At 31.6% G+C, this 19,500-nt stretch overlaps 1 protein-coding gene across 1 annotated transcript; it reads left to right on the forward strand.

The window, feature by feature from the left end:
• Positions 1-2,345: 2,345 nt before the first annotated feature.
• On the forward strand, positions 2,346-7,234 carry LOC143074227 (uncharacterized). Its single transcript, XM_076249775.1, has 2 exons — positions 2,346-2,437; positions 5,326-7,234. The coding sequence occupies exons 1-2, from the start codon at positions 2,427-2,429 to the stop codon at positions 7,232-7,234; spliced, it is 1,920 nt and encodes a 639-aa protein (XP_076105890.1). The 5' UTR covers positions 2,346-2,426.
• The last annotated feature ends 12,266 nt before the right edge of the window (positions 7,235-19,500 follow it).

Here is a 19,500-nt window from a genome sequence, read left to right on the forward strand (position 1 = left end):
ACTTTATTTCCACATCTGAACCATAAGTTTTTATGTTTAATTTGTCAGAATATTTTTCAGTTTAATTTTTATCTTCCTTCTTGAAAAATAATCCACTGTTAGAACAATAGACTGACGTCAGAGAAATTGGTTAACGTTTTCAGAACTTTCTATTGAGTATTGTTAAATATGATTGGATTATATTATAGTGATTATGATAAAATTCGAAATTTGATTACGTTTCTTCATAGCGCATAAAGACAAGTTTCTCTGCTGAATACTTCGTTGAGGACTTCCTTCAAATTTCACCCAACGCCAAAAAACGGCTATTTAAAATAAGAAAAACCTGTCAAGGCCTTTCTGTAGATAAACAATGTATGCATGTTGGTGGATTTATTTTGCATAGACGAATAGTTGCTGGTTCTAAAATAATATTATAGGGTTATTGCATGAATATTGTCCCGAGTAGAATTTTATATTGCACGAGCTTGCGAGTGCAATATATGTTCTACGAGGGACATTATTCCCCAATATTCATGCATTAACCCTTTTATTGTATAGCAATATAATATTTGAAAGTAAAAATTGGTTTAAACTAAGATTTTTTCGTTGATGACGTCGTGATTTTTGAAGATTTATTGCACTAGTGCAATATTATAGGGTTATTGCATGAATATTGGGGAATATTGTCCCGAGTAGAATTTTATATTGCACGAGCTTGCGAGTGCAATATATGTTCTACGAGGGACAATATTCCCCAATATTCATGCAATAACCCTTTTATTGTATAGCAATATAATATTTGAAAGTAAAAATTGGTTTAAACTAATATTTTTTCATTAATGACGTCATGAATTTTTAAGATTTTTTGCACTAGTGCAATAATAGAATTTATTGCACGCTAACTTTTGGTGACTTTCTGTTGGAAATATTATATTACTATACAATAATATAATTTATTGCACGCTAAATTTTGGTTACTTTCTGTGGGAAATATTATATTGCTATGCAATAATAAAATGTATTTTAATTCGAACGTAACGTAACGTCATAAGACACATCAATGACACTCAGATCAAAATAGTTATAAAGCCACAAAGTTGAAGAGCATTGAGGACTAAAAATTCAAACAAACACTATTGTATATTATATCGAGCATTGTTTTGTTATTTCTTTTTACTGCTGAAATTAGTTGTTATGTTATAACAAATAATTATTAACTTTGTATTAGTGTTGACAATGCAAAATTCTTTTCGCATTTTTTCGGCGTACAGATCACCAGATCATCAACTGGTTGTCGTTTTTTTAATATTACTACGGAGGCCTCGTAGGAATTTAGAGCGGGGGGAAATACAATAAATGTGTTTTTTCTGTATTTCAAAGCAAAACAAAATGTACAAAATTTATTTCAGGATACATTTATAATCCGGATATTCGTGGTAATTTATTGTTCCTATATCAAATACCAAATTAAACAAATCATATTATTCTTTCAGTGAACGAAAATGTGTGACATTCAATATCACGAAAAAATTAAAACATCAAACATTATATTTGCATTTAAATATTCAAGTCATTATATATTTATCCAAGTGTTGAATTTGTCAGTTTAACCACTATGGACGATTAATAAGCATCACAGTAACTTTTTTTCCTGAAGTAATTCTCGCTGATTGCAAATTACACGATACCAAAAGAGGAACTATATTAAATTTACAAAAGAGAGGGGGTGGGCTGCTCTTCGATATGTTCCATGAAATGTTAGTTTCTGTTCATATACAATCAACGTTGTCTTTATAGATGCAATGTGTGTGCATTTTATTTTTAAATTAGACCATGTGCAATACATGCAATAAGTGGTTAAAAATTTGATTTTGTGTTTTGACCCCTTCACTCAAAATTTAAGAACAGTGTAGACAACATGACTGTAGCAGTTTGGAATACACAAACACATTGAAGTTTACGAAATCACAAAACAAATTAAAAATGTAAGTAATAAATCAACTATTTGATCCATTTTTTTTTTGTGAAAAGTAACACAAATTAAAAATGTAAGATAAATCAACTATTCGATTCATTATTTTAAGTGAAAAGTCATATTGCCAAAACAAAAGTTAAGTATAGCAAGTGAAATAAAATGAAAAAAAAAAATAATTGAAAACATCCCCCCCTCCTCTTTTAAACTAGTAAAAAAGCATCAACGTAATCGTTGTATAACATATATGCATGACTCGTGTTGGTAGAATGTATTTCTGCAACAAACTTTAATCACTGAAGTAAATGTACTTATAGACACAATCTGTGACAAAATCTATGATATGGTTTGGTGATTATTCGTATGTACATAGATGTATACGTCATACAATCTACAACATAATTCTACGTAATTCTACTTTCGATTTTGCATGTGTAATTTATGTAACATTAATTCGTTGTAAATAAACCAAATGAGTAAAATGTAAGTAATATAGTAAATACATTATGTAGTTTATATATACTGTCATGTTAAAAATTTATCATAGCAATCAAGAAAATATTGATATGTTAACAAATGTACAAAATGTCATGTATATATATGTACTAGGCGAACCTTGGTTACTGTTGTGGATGTTGAAAATTCATGTGTTGCGAAACGAAGTAGAATTTTCACTGCAGCTCGATAAAATTAGAAATGTGTATATGGTCGAATATTATGAAAACTTCCTGTAAGAACCAATCTAAGGTCATACATAACAATTTTGAACATTCTACTTTCGTTTTCTAACCACTTTATTTTCCAAAAAATGACAACCTTAGAATGATTGTATAGCCATTTCAATAGATACAAATGATAAATATGAGGATAGGATGTTTTGCTGAAATAGGTAATATTTTCCAGCTTGCAAATATTTTAATAGGTGGGAAAAACTACCAGGAATATATAATGCTTAAAGTTCAATGAACTCCAATGAACTTTTTGTGTCTTCATCTGAAATTGGTTTTTGGAGAGAAAGTAAAAAAAAATGAAAACGAGTAATGATTCCTTTATGTTTAACCATTTCTACCGTTTCGATGAGGTTACCGTTTTTTTAAACGATTTTCTGATATATGAAGCTTTTATTTTTTATTTGCCAACAATTAGCAGACAAATGTTTTCTGAGATCTCAACCCTCCCCCAATACCTTTAGCCAATGTAGAATAAAGAAACACACAGATATATGCACAAAAAAATGCATCTTTTGGATAATGAATTTCAGTAAATATAAAATCACAGAATCATAAACAAAAACTTTGTCTTGAAATATAATGATTGTTCTCGTGCGAAAGAGTAAAACAAAAAATCTTCTCTTTCTTTGCTACATGTGACATTTCGAAAGCGTTTACTTTATCTGTAGAAATGGTTAATTTTAAAGGAATTCTTAAATTGTTTATATTTTTTCAATGCTAGCCGCTTCGTAGGTAACCATTTCCGGTGGCGATGATGCACAGGGATTTATAGTTCCCATTCCTAAATATATTTAGTTAATTTTGCTTGGTTTCCCTTGTTGAGTTTACTCACACATGTTCCCTCGTTGGACACTTTGTTATTCAAACTTCCTTGACACCTCACGAAACACATTCAATATGGATAAAGGTTACATTTTTAACTACGCAATTTATGAAAAGGTATACATTTTTAAAATCGAAATTATATGAGAAGGGTATAGAATAGAATAGAATAGAATAGAGTATTTTTATTTCCCAAATTACAGGGCCCATAAAGGGCATAAAATCAGATACAATTAATTTACATAATTGGTAACAACATATAAATTTGAAATATAAGCATTGGTCATAATCAAGCTAAAAACCACATATATATTGTAAATAAAAGAACTATAAAATTACATTATATATGTATTTATTCTCAAACTATTTACTTGACTTAGTGTCGGTGTTCATACCTGATCTCCTTAATTCAAAACAGTCACAAATATAACAGCCAACAGATATATTAACATAATCTAAACGTCATCCCCCTCTATAAATTTAGTATTCCAGAGCCCTGAAAGTGTTTGATTTGGAATGCAAAACCCCAGGCCATGTACAGGTAGTAAGTGCCTCACCGTCTGCAGTTCAATTGGCTACTATATTAGGCCATACAACTATTTAGTTTAATTGTTAATTTGTTTCCTAGATTTGTTTAAAATATTTGACACTGACGACGTTAAAAAAGAGCTAAAAAATCATCATCTCTTACAAAAGCATAATACTCTTTCTAACACTTTCATACCCCAGAAAGGGGCATTATGTTTTTTGGTCTGTACATCCGTTCCTTCGTCCTTTGTCCGTTTGTCCGTCTATCCTGCTTCAGGGTTAAAAGTTGTTGATTAAAGTTTTCGGTAAAGGTAGTTTTAGAGGCAGTTGAAGTCCAATTTTTGATTGTAAACAATTAGTCTAAACATGCATTTTTTTTTTATTTTCAATTTAAGCCTTATCTTTCTGTAGAAAGTGTGTTTGCGCAAGCAATAAATAAATAAGATTCAACATATAGAATAACATGTGATTGCCTGTGGTGCTGACTGATTGATGATTGATTATTAGTTGCTTAATGTCTAGAGGCAAATATTTAATTTAAACAAAATGAGATAAATACAATAGTTACCCATGTAGAGGCTGTTCCTGTAGTAATAGGCCGCCTGGGATGAATAGAAAGTCGGGAAATCTTGACTGTCAGCGGAAAATGAGGATATATATACTGGAAATACATTTTAACTTGTAGCAGACCACATATAGTCAATTCCCAAAACAGCTATTCGAGGGCTCTTAACGTACAGGTAGTGGTGCACTCTCTAAACGAGGAAACGGACTTAACATACTCATTCTTACCGGACGTGGCTGTGTACTTGTAAATCCCGCATAGCAAATTAACGCTTTTTTTTTAGCAAGCGTTATTTTCGATCTGAAATACGACCATAATTATATTCCCAAGTTATCTTAAAAGTTCAATCCGGTTCATGTTGGTAAATGAGCAATTGTAGCTACATGTAACAATAATCAAGTTACGTGAACGTTTTAATGAAATGTTTTGATCGGTTGTTTAACAAAGAGGACGATGATACAAAAAAAAACAGCATGCCTGGAAAAACACATCAAACATTTTTTTATATAGATTATACCGTTGGTTTTAATTCCCGTTTGAATGGTTTTACATTTGTATTTTTTGGTGGCACTTTATAGCTTGCTGTTTGGTGTGAGCCAAGGCTCCGTGTTGAAGACCGTTTCTTTACCTGTAGTGGTTTAAGTGTTTTGAATTATGACTTAGATAGAGAGTTATCTCATTGACATTCATACCACATATTACAATATCTATATATTCTTTTTCAGAATGCAGAGACGACTTGCGGATAATATAGCATCTGACCATTTGTCTTGTCCTATATGTCAAGACCCTTTTCAAGATCCGAAACTACTACCATGTGACCATACGTTATGTTGTGAATGTTTAACCCAGCTGATACATTCGTCAAGACGTTACAACAAATTTTCATGCCCAGTAGACCGACGAGAGATAACAGCGCCTTCTTATAATATATCAGCAGAAGAATGGGCTAATTCCTTTCCAACAGACGAGTTAGCTATAGTTTTGCTTCAGGCTGTTGCAGGTGATGTGACAACACAAGGAAAATCTAAAAATTCGATACTTTGTTCCGAACACCCTCATAATGTTTGTGACTTTTTCTGTTTTGGGTGTTATCAGATTATATGTTCAGAATGTGCTGTTGAGAATCACAGAAGTACCGAATGCAATTGCAAAAAGTTCAAAAATTGTGCCGACTTAGCAAGAGAGAAATTAGGAGATGCATCTGACGAAATAGAAAATCTAATTTGTCACGGACAGGAAATCGTCACTAAAGAGATTGAAAAAGATCAACTCTTGTCGCAATCCAGACAGCAGATTAAAGATACCGTTCTAAGATTAAAGTCCATCGTTTATAATTTTGAGAAAATGGTAAATAGAAAATGTCTGGACATATTAAGCAAAGTTGAAAGCGTTGTAAACGTAGAAGAACTACAGAAAAAAACGGAAGAAATTGTTAAAGATTTGAAACGAGTCCGTGATGAAATAGAATATGTAAAATCACAAACTTCAACCAAGGATATGCTAACCGTTTTATCAAATGTTCCGGAAAATCTGCAGAAAAATACTGATCGGTTCAATTCACTTGGAGTGTCAGATGACCCAATTGAGATAAAACTTGAACTAAATGAAACGTTTTTGAATTTGTGTGACAAACTTGTGGATCAACCAATAGGATCAGTTCATGTCGTTCGTGCGGATAAATTATATTTCGAAGACACGGAGGCTACAGTGTGCAACCAGCGAATCAAATTTTCATCAAATGTTTTACCTTCTCGTGCACTTGAACTTGAACCATTTCTCCAGATTAAAGATGAACCAAGTGGACTAGAGAAAAACAATTCTGCAAGATTTACAGGTTTAACACTTCACGGACATTCAATAATTGCCGTTGACAATTCAAACTTTAAAGTAAAAAGATTCCGAGACACAATTAAAGATAGTTTCATCGATGAAATTGCAATACCAGGTGCATACGATATCACCAATATCCATGACAACGACGATTTATTAGTTACTTCCCCTGGGACACAATCGCGTCTTTTTCGATTATCAACTTACAAGAGTTTGAGCATAATGTCAGAGACAGTTACTGATAAGGCCTATTATGATATTTCGCGTTTGCCAGATTCTGCGTTCGCAGTCATTTGTCACTCAAGACCTAGCAGTGCATTCAAAAAGAGAGCTAATTTTGATTGGTCACGTGGGGTTACGTCACATATTGATATCATCAACGTCGATGGAAATGTTTTGAAACATTTCAGTGAATCCTTTCTTTGTGAACCAACCGAATTCGGTGATCCCTTTATCATGCCTCTAAAAAGTATGTGCTGCCTTCCTAATGGGACTATAGTAGTTAGCATTGAAACTAAAACCAACAGTTTTATTTCTTGCATTAAACAAAACGGACGCGTCAAATGGACATATAATTTAAATGATACTTCAGAAGGCGTTAGTTTTTATGATGGAAAAATATATGTGTTCCTACGGGAATCTCAGGTAGTGCGTGTCCTGTCGATTGAGGGTGGTTTGAAACCAACGTCCACCTTTAAGCTTTCTCATTATATTGCTGACGGCAGTAGTTTAATCGTTTCCAGAAATCGTTTGACAGTGATTGACAAATCTAGCTCAATGAAACTATATAAAATACAATAATAGAAATGAATAAATATTTGATACAAACGAACTGGTTATATGTTAGACCAGTAAATTAGTAAAACATTTAAACAGATTTGACCTTCTGCTGTTGTTTGTTCTATGGTCTGGTTGTTGTTTCTTTGACACATTCCCCATTTCCATTCTCAATTTTACTAGATATATATGACTTTTAAACTTAAATATACAAACATAAAATCAACACCAGAACAATCTGTTTATAATTGTAACAAAGAGCTTAACTCAAAATACGATTTCTGAATACATGTGCGAATGTTGGCGTTCAATCTCATTCCTCGTGTAGAAAATACCTAGGCGGGATGTTATCTAAATTTAAAAAAGAACCTTCTTAGGTGGTTGTTTATATTGTTCGAAGTATTGAACCGAACGGATATGATCTCTGTGTCGGATATTACCCATTTTGCAGAACCTACCTCCACTTTTATTTTCATCCATCTGATGAGTTAAGCCTTTTTCAATTGATGTTTATACTTCGTTCTTATGTTGTACTGTTATACCACTGTTCCAGGTTAGGGTGATCCCGCTAACATTTTTAACCTCGCCACATTATTAATGTATGTGCCTGTCCCAAGTCAGGAGCCTGTAATGCAGTGGTAGTCGTTTGTTTATTTGTAAAAGAGGGACGAAAGATACCAAAGGGACAGTCAAACTCATAAATCTAAAACAAACTGACAACGCCATGGCTAAAAATGAAAAAGACAAACAGAAAAACAATAGTACACACGACACAACATAGAAAACTAAAGAATAAACAACACGAACCCCACCAAAAACTAGGGGTGATCTCAGGTGCTCCGGAAGGGTACGCAGATCCTGCTCCACATGTGGCACCCGTCGTGTTGCTTATGTGATTACAAATCCGGTAAATAGTCTAATTCGGTAGGTCATATGCATGAAAGGGAAGGGGATTGTAGTTACGACGTAAGGAACATATCCGATATCATTTGTGAAACGTTTATAGATGAGCAACAACAAATTACCCAAATGACCAAAACATTGAAATACTTGTTAGGTTCATGACTTAGGACAGGCGCCTAGAAATGTGATATCCAAAAGATCTTACATTACACAGATGTTGTTATACATAAATGCAGTGGCATGTCAAAACTCAGCAGTATTTGAGTTTAGATTTGTTATCTTGGCATAATTGTCATGTTCAAATAAATTTCCATTAGTGATTATCCAAGACAATTCAAAGACAAATTTGAAGAGCATTGTTTAAAAAATAAAGAGGAGGAAGCTGCAGAGCGTACATCAAATCTCGTATCAAAAGTCTTGACAATATCATGGTAAGAAACAATCATCCGTCTACAAAACACTAACTAAAAATAACAGGGTAGATAAACTAAAAAAAACTAAGAGGGGTGATATAATGCGCTCCTTTAATCTACACATTTTCTACTCCACACATGGCAATGGTCGTGTTAATAATGATATAAACATACTCAGTGTTCATATGACTAAAACAATTGAAACACATCAATGATCATCTGTGGCGCATTACTATCAATCAATTATGAGGACCGGAAAACTTTCGTAGTGACGACTTCAATTAACAAAAAGAGAGGCAAGGGATACAGAATGGATGTTCAAACTCATAAGTTGAAAATAAACTGACAACACCGTGGCAAAAAAAGAAAAAGACCAAAACGATAGACAACAGTATATAAAACACAACATAGAAAATTAACGCTGAGCAACACGAACACCACATAAAACCGGAGGTGACCACGCATGTTCTGGAAGGGTAGGCAGATCCTGCTACACATGTTGCTGATGTCGTGTTGTTTATATAAAAACAAACCCGGTGGGAAGTTTAACTCGTTAGGTAATTCTGAAATAAAGGAGGATTGTGATTATTATGAAAAAAGAAGATGTGGTAGGATTGCAAATAAGACAATTCTTCATAAGAGACAAAAATGACACAGAAATTAACAACTATAGGTGACCGTATGACTTTCAACAATGAGCAAAGCCCATACCGCATAGTTAGCTCTAAAAGACCCCGAAATGACAATGTAAAACAATTCAAACGAGAAAGCCAAAGTCATATGTTATGTACAAAAAATAAATGAATGAAAAACAAATATGTAACACATAAACAAACAACAATATGACTATTAATTGTTAAGCAGTGACAAAAAAAGTAATAGGACATTTTGCAAGTAATAGTGATCTTGAAATTGAACCTGACATTTTTATTTTGTAAAAAAATTCTGACTATCTTTTAATTTATGATGAAGTTTCATCATATAATTAAAGACAATAAAGTCACATAAATATCACTTTAGCAATTACATGATTTTATTATCGAAAACTCATTGTTTTTCGTTTTCGATTTTAATAAGTATTTTAACGGGTGAAGATTTGGTATAATTACCAATGAAACAACTGTTCAACAGAGACCAAACGTCTGTCATACACTTATCCAGGATTTACCCTTAACCCTGAAATTTACCTTTATCAAATTACCCTTAACCAGGGAACAAACATATTCCGTGATATTTTTTCAACAAAGCAAAATTTGTTAAGTATTTCTTTTTGATTAGATTTAGAGTTAATTAGTAAGTTTTTATTGGTATATAGTATTTCGATTATTTTGAAGAACGAACTAATATTTAAATAATTCTTCTTTGCAAAGGGAGAATACATTAAAAATTTAATTTCATGGAATGGTAGACAACTGAAACTTATTACTCTTAAACGGAAACGCTTTTACTCTTATCCATAAAATGTAATGTTTTATCATTGACTTATTGTCAACACAGGAGGGCATTTCCAATATTAAATCAACCAAAAATAAATAGTTAAATGAACAGTCAAATCAAAGGTACTTTTATTTCCTCAATAAACTTGTAGCTTTAATTTTTTTTTTTTGGGGGGGGGGGGGGTGTGCAAAAAGATTTAGAAAAATATACCCTGGCCTGGCTAAAACAAACACAGTGCAGGAAACAGTTGTGGTCAAAAGTGGAAATCAATTTTCGCCCAACAAATTAACCCGAATAATGTCAGTCGTTACATTTGTATATTCTGCTGATCTCCGTCTAATCTTCGATTGCTACATTAACCTCGATAGGCTATAGGCCGCTAGAGGGCGCAGAATTATTCGAGTTACCAACAAATGTAAGCGTGCATAACTTTAAGATAGATGGCAATGAATAGCCAATCTGCAAATACGACCACTTAATTTGAACTTTAGAAGATGGCTGTCTCAATTGGTAATTTCCACCTAACAATCAGATGGTTCTTTGAATTACTCCTTTCAAGATTGTCCCCCTAAAATTATGATTTTTGACTTGTGCGTGAAGTGTGCCTTTTATATAGAAAATTATGATCGGTTGGAACTATAAATAATCAACAATAGATTAAGGCTAATATATATAAATCAAAATAAAATCTGTTAACACTCCTCACAAATTATTTTACGTATTCAACACACAATTATATGGAAAATATACTATCTGTTGATCCTATAAGCTCCGTTTAAAAATACGTACGAAATAGGAAACAATTTGATGCATATAGATAAGACTACCTTATTAATATTTAGATTATACTTTCAACTGAATAGTCTGGCTTTAGTGTACATTTTTTATTTTGAATGTCAGTACACTTAGCCCGTCAATATTTTTTTTTAAAGAAAAGTACATGTATGATTAAGTAAAAGTTGACAGTTTCTTTGATACTGTTGTTTTCTCTCCTTTCTTTCTGAATGAATTAAAGTCCCTGGTATACTGGTATGAAACTGCTAGCATCTTATAGATAAAGTAAATGCGCCTTGAACTGCACATTGACACTGCTAATTGTTTTTTTTCCTTATCAGTCTGAAAAATCATATTTCGGTACTCTTATCCCAGAATATGTTATGAATGGAAAACTTGGGATGCAGCGACAAGCGTGCTGTAACTGTGATGCTTTCGTATGTCTTCCCCTCTCTTCAAAATAAAATACTTGTATGTATATATTCATATAGGTTGTACTTTAATAGATATTTGCCTGAAAAAAATCTATTACAAGTTCATTTAATGTGTCGGTACCCTTATCCCGGAAATATATAAAAAGATAAAATATGTATATGCTCCATTTTGTTTGAGTTTTTTGCTCTGTGTGCAAGGCCTCACTGTGACTTTGAGATGATGCAAACTAAAAGCTTACTCCTTTACATTTTTGTTTTGCTTTGCACATGCTGATTTCGTGTCTTTGAAAGATATCACATATCCTATACTTTCTATCAGGATAGTATCTCCGATGTCTCAGTTTTTTTCTAATAATCATATTCTTTTCAAGTTGCCCACATCATATATTTGTTGAATATTTGTACGTTCTAAACGGGCATTCGAGCAACAATGATATTTTATCATTTACCTCAAACTGTGTTTGCAATACACAGTTAAACGAAATAGCGACTAAACAATGCTATTCTTTTTTTAATTTTACCATTTTCCATATCAATCTCAAAAATTTAGTCTGTAATTTTATATCATTTGTTGGTACTCTTATCTCCGAAATATGAACATGAAGGGAAAATATGAAATGCAGGGAAAAGTGGCTAGTAACAGCAATGCTAGTTCATTTTTTTTTATATAAATAAGGCCGTTATTTTTCTCGTTTGAATTGTGTTGCATTGTCTTATCTTGGCCTTTTATAGCTGACTATGCGGTATGTTAATATTAATATTCAATTACATCTTATCGTATAAATCATTTATCAATATTTGATTTGCACATATCCGAACAAATGCAAAGTTAAGTTTTTAAGTGTTGAATTTCATCGAATTTATATCATACAATTTTAACTTTTTATCAATAACTATTATATTTTTTTGATTTTTTTTTTACGGGTCAGAAATTCTCTCCAAACTATTCTTTAAAAAAAATGTTAGCATTTAAAATGTTTTTGACAGAATATTTACATGTCGTTGAGTGCAATTTCTATGGGTTGGTTAAAAAATCATGTAATTACTTCACAAAACTACTAATGTTGGATAATTATATATGAAATTAACATTACCTGATAATTATCTATATATTTATATTAGTTAATTTCAATGACGGTATTAAGAAATTCCTCTCTTAGGGGGTAAAATAAAGATCAATTGTATGGGGAAAACGTAAACATACATCAAAATATTTAAATTTGCTCGTTATGAACAGTTTTGTTCAATTTTTTAAATCAACCATTAAATCAAAAAAATTAATTACCGCCGATTCACCTTCAATAGTTCTACTTACAAAATTATTATGTCTGAGTTCTCTTCTAGCCGTGATTGACCTTGAATATCCTGTTTATCATGAGGAATAAAAAGACATCAATTTTGTTCGAAATTAACATAGAACCTTTTAACCTGATTGACTAAATCATTTAAGTAGGTAAATTATAGGCACAAAGGTCTTTTTGTGATATTTTTATTTTAAGTACAAGCGAATTAAAAACCTTGTCCGTAATTATAAAATCTAAAATGATTTGTATTTACAATGTGAAGTTGTTGCTTTTAAATGTCTAGTTACCAAATCAATCAAGATCAAGGGTTGCAAATAAATTTATTAATACCAGACAAGGTTATGAATTGTGAAGAATTGGACCAACTCTGATGTTTCAACATAAGTAATGCATAATTAAAGAGTCACATCATCGAAATATATAACGGGATACGTTATAAAGAAGACGTATTTTATTTGAAATGATATCAAATCTGTTTCTATGTTAATTTCGTGGGTTTTTTTTGTTATTAGAAAAAAACTTCAAACTCAAAACCGAGAGGCCATTTTCACCCTTCGTGAACTTCTGACTTAATTTCGTCTTTTAATCAAAAATAGTTTATTCCTTGCTAAAGGAGAAGAATGGGAAATTTGTATATTTACAAAAACTATATCAGGTATGTTGATATAGTGGTACCATTTCGTTTTTTAGACGATGCAAAATCCCACAACATTCACATGATGCTAAATCCATTTATTATCGAATCTATATCCAATAATCAACAGCTGTCCAATATTTATCAAATAAATACGGAAGCGTATTAGCGCCACACATTTAAAAAAAATTGACCTATCTTTGCGATATAACGCAAACCTTTGCGTAAATGATAAAACAGATGTCTGCTTTATTACGCATATGTTTGCATTATTTCGCAAAGGTCTCATTATAACGCAAATGTTTACAATATTTCGCAAATGTTTGCGTTTCTTCGCAATGTTTGCGTTATAACGCAAAGGTTTGCGGTATTTCGCAATTTAATGTTTGCGTTATAACGCAAAAGGTTTGCGTTAAAACGCAGAGAGTTGAAAGAAAAAAATGTGTGTCGCTAATACGCTTCCATGAATAGAAGGTACACATAAACTATTAACATCTATTCATAATAACTAGGTGTTATATCACTTAAAGACATAACAAATATTATTTCAATCCCATTACAAGCTATATCGTATCCAATGATTTAAACATAAATATGGATAAACTGTATTCAAGATCTGTTTATTCTTAGTATCATACTGGTTTAACATTCTCTAGAAGATGTACAACTTAATCACTTTGCAAAAGACGACACTTAGAAATGCACATTTTAGAAATATTGAGTTGCTAACAATGTTCTTTGTGGTACTAATTTATTCGAATTCGTTTATTTAACATATATTAAAAAATACATTATGTCCCAAATTGGCTTTGTTTATCCGAACATCAATTAGTTGTGTGCTAAACGTTGTAATTTCTGTATATCACAAATGACTTAACATACACAGGTTGCGAAAACCAATGCCACTCTGTCCGCTAAAGTAACGTCGTAATTTTATGATCTGCCGTCATACAATATATAATTTTGTATTGCCACTTGTTATTGCAATTGCAAATAGAATTACTGGGTTGAGTAAGAAATTTGAAATGATCCCAAAATTTTTGCTTGATCTGGCTTTCTAATGCATAGGGCGAACCAGGCAAACTATAGATGTTGATACTTTTTACGGAATAAGTCGACAACGTTGTGAAGTACTTTGTAACGTTTCCTCATTTGACGGTTTGTGTAATTCCGTGAAAAGGAAAGGCATTTGTGTTGCCCAAAATGTAAACAAACATCGCAAAAAGTATGGCAGCCCGGCACCAAAGAAGCCGTGTGTCATACACTTATCCAGGAATTACCTTTAACCCGAAAATTTACCTTTATCAAATTACCCTTAACCAGGGAACAAACATTGTCTGTGATATTTTTTCAACAAAGCAAAATTTGTTAAGTATTTCTTTTTAATTAGATTTACAGTTAATTAATAAGTTTTTATTGGTATATAGTATTTCGATTATTTTGAATAACGGACTAATATTTAAATAATTCTTCTTTGCAAAGGGAGAATACATTAAAAATTTAATTTCATAGAATGGGAGACAACTGAAACTTATTACTCTTAAACGGAAACGTGTTTACTCTTATCAAAAAATGTAATGTTTTATTATTGACTTATTGTCAACACAGGAGAGCATTTCCAATATTTAATCAACTAAAAATAAATAGTTAAATGAACAGTCGAATCAAAAGTAATTTTATTTCCTCAACAGACTTGTAGCTTTTCTTTGGAAGGGGGGGGGGGGTGCAAAAAGATTTAGATAAACATACCCTGGCCTGGCCAAAACAAACACAGTGCAGGAAACAGTTGTGGTCAAAAGTGGAAATCAATTTTCGGACAACAAATTAACCCGAATAATGTCAGTCGTTACATTTGTATATTCTGCTGATCTCTGTCTAATCTCCGATTGCTACATTAACCTCGATATGCTATAGGCCGCTAGAGGGCGCAGAATTATTCGAGTTACCAACAAATGTAAGCGTGCATAACTTTAAGATAGATGGCAATGAATAGCCAATCTGCAAATACGACCACTTAATTTGAACTTTAGAAGATGGCTGTCTCAATTGGCAATTTCCACCTAATAATCAGATGGTTCTTTGAATTACTCCTTTCAAGATTGTCCCCCTAAGATTATGATTTTTGACTTGTTCGTGAAGTGTGCCTTTTATATAGAAAATTATGATCGGTTGGACATATAAATAATCAACAATAGATTAAGGCTAATATATATAAATCAAAATAAAATCTGTTAACACTCCTCACAAATTATTTTACGTATTCAACACACAATTATATGGAAAATATACTATCTGTTGATCCTATAAGCTCCGTTTAAAAATACGTACGAAATAGGAAACAATTTGATGCATATAGATAAGACTACCTTATTAATATTTAGATTATACTTTCAACTGAATAGTCTGGCTTTAGTGTACATTTTTTATTTTGAATGTCAGTACACTTAGCCCGTCAATATTTTTTTTTAAAGAAAAGTACATGTATGATTAAGTAAAAGTTGACAGTTTCTTTGATACTGTTGTTTTCTCTCCTTTCTTTCTGAATGAATTAAAGTCCCTGGTATACTGGTATGAAACTGCTAGCATCTTATAGATAAAGTAAATGCGCCTTGAACTGCACATTGACACTGCTAATTGTTTTTTTTCCTTATCAGTCTGAAAAATCATATTTCGGTACTCTTATCCCAGAATATGTTATGAATGGAAAACTTGGGATGCAGCGACAAGCGTGCTGTAACTGTGATGCTTTCGTATGTCTTCCCCTCTCTTCAAAATAAAATACTTGTATGTATATATTCATATAGGTTGTACTTTAATAGATATTTGCCTGAAAAAAATCTATTACAAGTTCATTTAATGTGTCGGTACCCTTATCCCGGAAATATATAAAAAGATAAAATATGTATATGCTCCATTTTGTTTGAGTTTTTTGCTCTGTGTGCAAGGCCTCACTGTGACTTTGAGATGATGCAAACTAAAAGCTTACTCCTTTACATTTTTGTTTTGCTTTGCACATGCTGATTTCGTGTCTTTGAAAGATATCACATATCCTATACTTTCTATCAGGATAGTATCTCCGATGTCTCAGTTTTTTTCTAATAATCATATTCTTTTCAAGTTGCCCACATCATATATTTGTTGAATATTTGTACGTTCTAAACGGGCATTCGAGCAACAATGATATTTTATCATTTACCTCAAACTGTGTTTGCAATACACAGTTAAACGAAATAGCGACTAAACAATGCTATTCTTTTTTTAATTTTACCATTTTCCATATCAATCTCAAAAATTTAGTCTGTAATTTTATATCATTTGTTGGTACTCTTATCTCCGAAATATGAACATGAAGGGAAAATATGAAATGCAGGGAAAAGTGGCTAGTAACAGCAATGCTAGTTCATTTTTTTTTATATAAATAAGGCCGTTATTTTTCTCGTTTGAATTGTGTTGCATTGTCTTATCTTGGCCTTTTATAGCTGACTATGCGGTATGTTAATATTAATATTCAATTACATCTTATCGTATAAATCATTTATCAATATTTGATTTGCACATATCCGAACAAATGCAAAGTTAAGTTTTTAAGTGTTGAATTTCATCGAATTTATATCATACAATTTTAACTTTTTATCAATAACTATTATATTTTTTTGATTTTTTTTTTACGGGTCAGAAATTCTCTCCAAACTATTCTTTAAAAAAAATGTTAGCATTTAAAATGTTTTTGACAGAATATTTACATGTCGTTGAGTGCAATTTCTATGGGTTGGTTAAAAAATCATGTAATTACTTCACAAAACTACTAATGTTGGATAATTATATATGAAATTAACATTACCTGATAATTATCTATATATTTACATTAGTTAATTTCAATGACGGTATTAAGAAATTCCTCTCTTAGGGGGTAAAATAAAGATCAATTGTATGGGGAAAACGTAAACATACATCAAAATATTTAAATTTGCTCGTTATGAACAGTTTTGTTCAATTTTTTAAATCAACCATTAAATCAAAAAAATTAATTACCGCCGATTCACCTTCAATAGTTCTACTTACAAAATTATTATGTCTGAGTTCTCTTCTAGCCGTGATTGACCTTGAATATCCTGTTTATCATGAGGAATAAAAAGACATCAATTTTGTTCGAAATTAACATAGAACCTTTTAACTTGATTGACTAAATCATTTAAGTAGGTAAATTATAGGCACAAAGGTCTTTTTGTGATATTTTTATTTTAAGTACAAGCGAATTAAAAACCTTGTCCGTAATTATAAAATCTAAAATGATTTGTATTTACAATGTGAAGTTGTTGCTTTTAAATGTCTAGTTACCAAATCAATCAAGATCAAGGGTTGCAAATAAATTTATTAATACCAGACAAGGTTATGAATTGTGAAGAATTGGACCAACTCTGATGTTTCAACATAAGTAATGCATAATTAAAGAGTCACATCATCGAAATATATAACGGGATACGTTATAAAGAAGACGTATTTTATTTGAAATGATATCAAATCTGTTTCTATGTTAATTTCGTGGGTTTTTTTTGTTATTAGAAAAAAACTTCAAACTCAAAACCGAGAGGCCATTTTCACCCTTCGTGAACTTCTGACTTAATTTCGTCTTTTAATCAAAAATAGTTTATTCCTTGCTAAAGGAGAAGAATGGGAAATTTGTATATTTACAAAAACTATATCAGGTATGTTGATATAGTGGTACCATTTCGTTTTTTAGACGATGCAAAATCCCACAACATTCACATGATGCTAAATCCATTTATTATCGAATCTATATCCAATAATCAACAGCTGTCCAATATTTATCAAATAAATACGGAAGCGTATTAGCGCCACACATTTAAAAAAAATTGACCTATCTTTGCGATATAACGCAAACCTTTGCGTAAATGATAAAACAGATGTCTGCTTTATTACGCATATGTTTGCATTATTTCGCAAAGGTCTCATTATAACGCAAATGTTTACAATATTTCGCAAATGTTTGCGTTTCTTCGCAATGTTTGCGTTATAACGCAAAGGTTTGCGGTATTTCGCAATTTAATGTTTGCGTTATAACGCAAAAGGTTTGCGTTAAAACGCAGAGAGTTGAAAGAAAAAAATGTGTGTCGCTAATACGCTTCCATGAATAGAAGGTACACATAAACTATTAACATCTATTCATAATAACTAGGTGTTATATCACTTAAAGACATAACAAATATTATTTCAATCCCATTACAAGCTATATCGTATCCAATGATTTAAACATAAATATGGATAAACTGTATTCAAGATCTGTTTATTCTTAGTATCATACTGGTTTAACATTCTCTAGAAGATGTACAACTTAATCACTTTGCAAAAGACGACACTTAGAAATGCACATTTTAGAAATATTGAGTTGCTAACAATGTTCTTTGTGGTACTAATTTATTCGAATTCGTTTATTTAACATATATTAAAAAATACATTATGTCCCAAATTGGCTTTGTTTATCCGAACATCAATTAGTTGTGTGCTAAACGTTGTAATTTCTGTATATCACAAATGACTTAACATACACAGGTTGCGAAAACCAATGCCACTCTGTCCGCTAAAGTAACGTCGTAATTTTATGATCTGCCGTCATACAATATATAATTTTGTATTGCCACTTGTTATTGCAATTGCAAATAGAATTACTGGGTTGAGTAAGAAATTTGAAATGATCCCAAAATTTTTGCTTGATCTGGCTTTCTAATGCATAGGGCGAACCAGGCAAACTATAGATGTTGATACTTTTTACGGAATAAGTCGACAACGTTGTGAAGTACTTTGTAACGTTTCCTCATTTGACGGTTTGTGTAATTCCGTGAAAAGGAAAGGCATTTGTGTTGCCCAAAATGTAAACAAACATCGCAAAAAGTATGGCAGCCCGGCACCAAAGAAGCCGTGTGTCATACACTTATCCAGGAATTACCTTTAACCCGAAAATTTACCTTTATCAAATTACCCTTAACCAGGGAACAAACATTGTCTGTGATATTTTTTCAACAAAGCAAAATTTGTTAAGTATTTCTTTTTAATTAGATTTACAGTTAATTAATAAGTTTTTATTGGTATATAGTATTTCGATTATTTTGAATAACGGACTAATATTTAAATAATTCTTCTTTGCAAAGGGAGAATACATTAAAAATTTAATTTCATAGAATGGGAGACAACTGAAACTTATTACTCTTAAACGGAAACGTGTTTACTCTTATCAAAAAATGTAATGTTTTATTATTGACTTATTGTCAACACAGGAGAGCATTTCCAATATTTAATCAACTAAAAATAAATAGTTAAATGAACAGTCGAATCAAAAGTAATTTTATTTCCTCAACAGACTTGTAGCTTTTCT

Source organism: Mytilus galloprovincialis, chromosome 5, assembly GCF_965363235.1.
Source record: "Mytilus galloprovincialis chromosome 5, xbMytGall1.hap1.1, whole genome shotgun sequence".
NCBI classification, from domain to species: domain Eukaryota; kingdom Metazoa; phylum Mollusca; class Bivalvia; order Mytilida; family Mytilidae; genus Mytilus; species Mytilus galloprovincialis.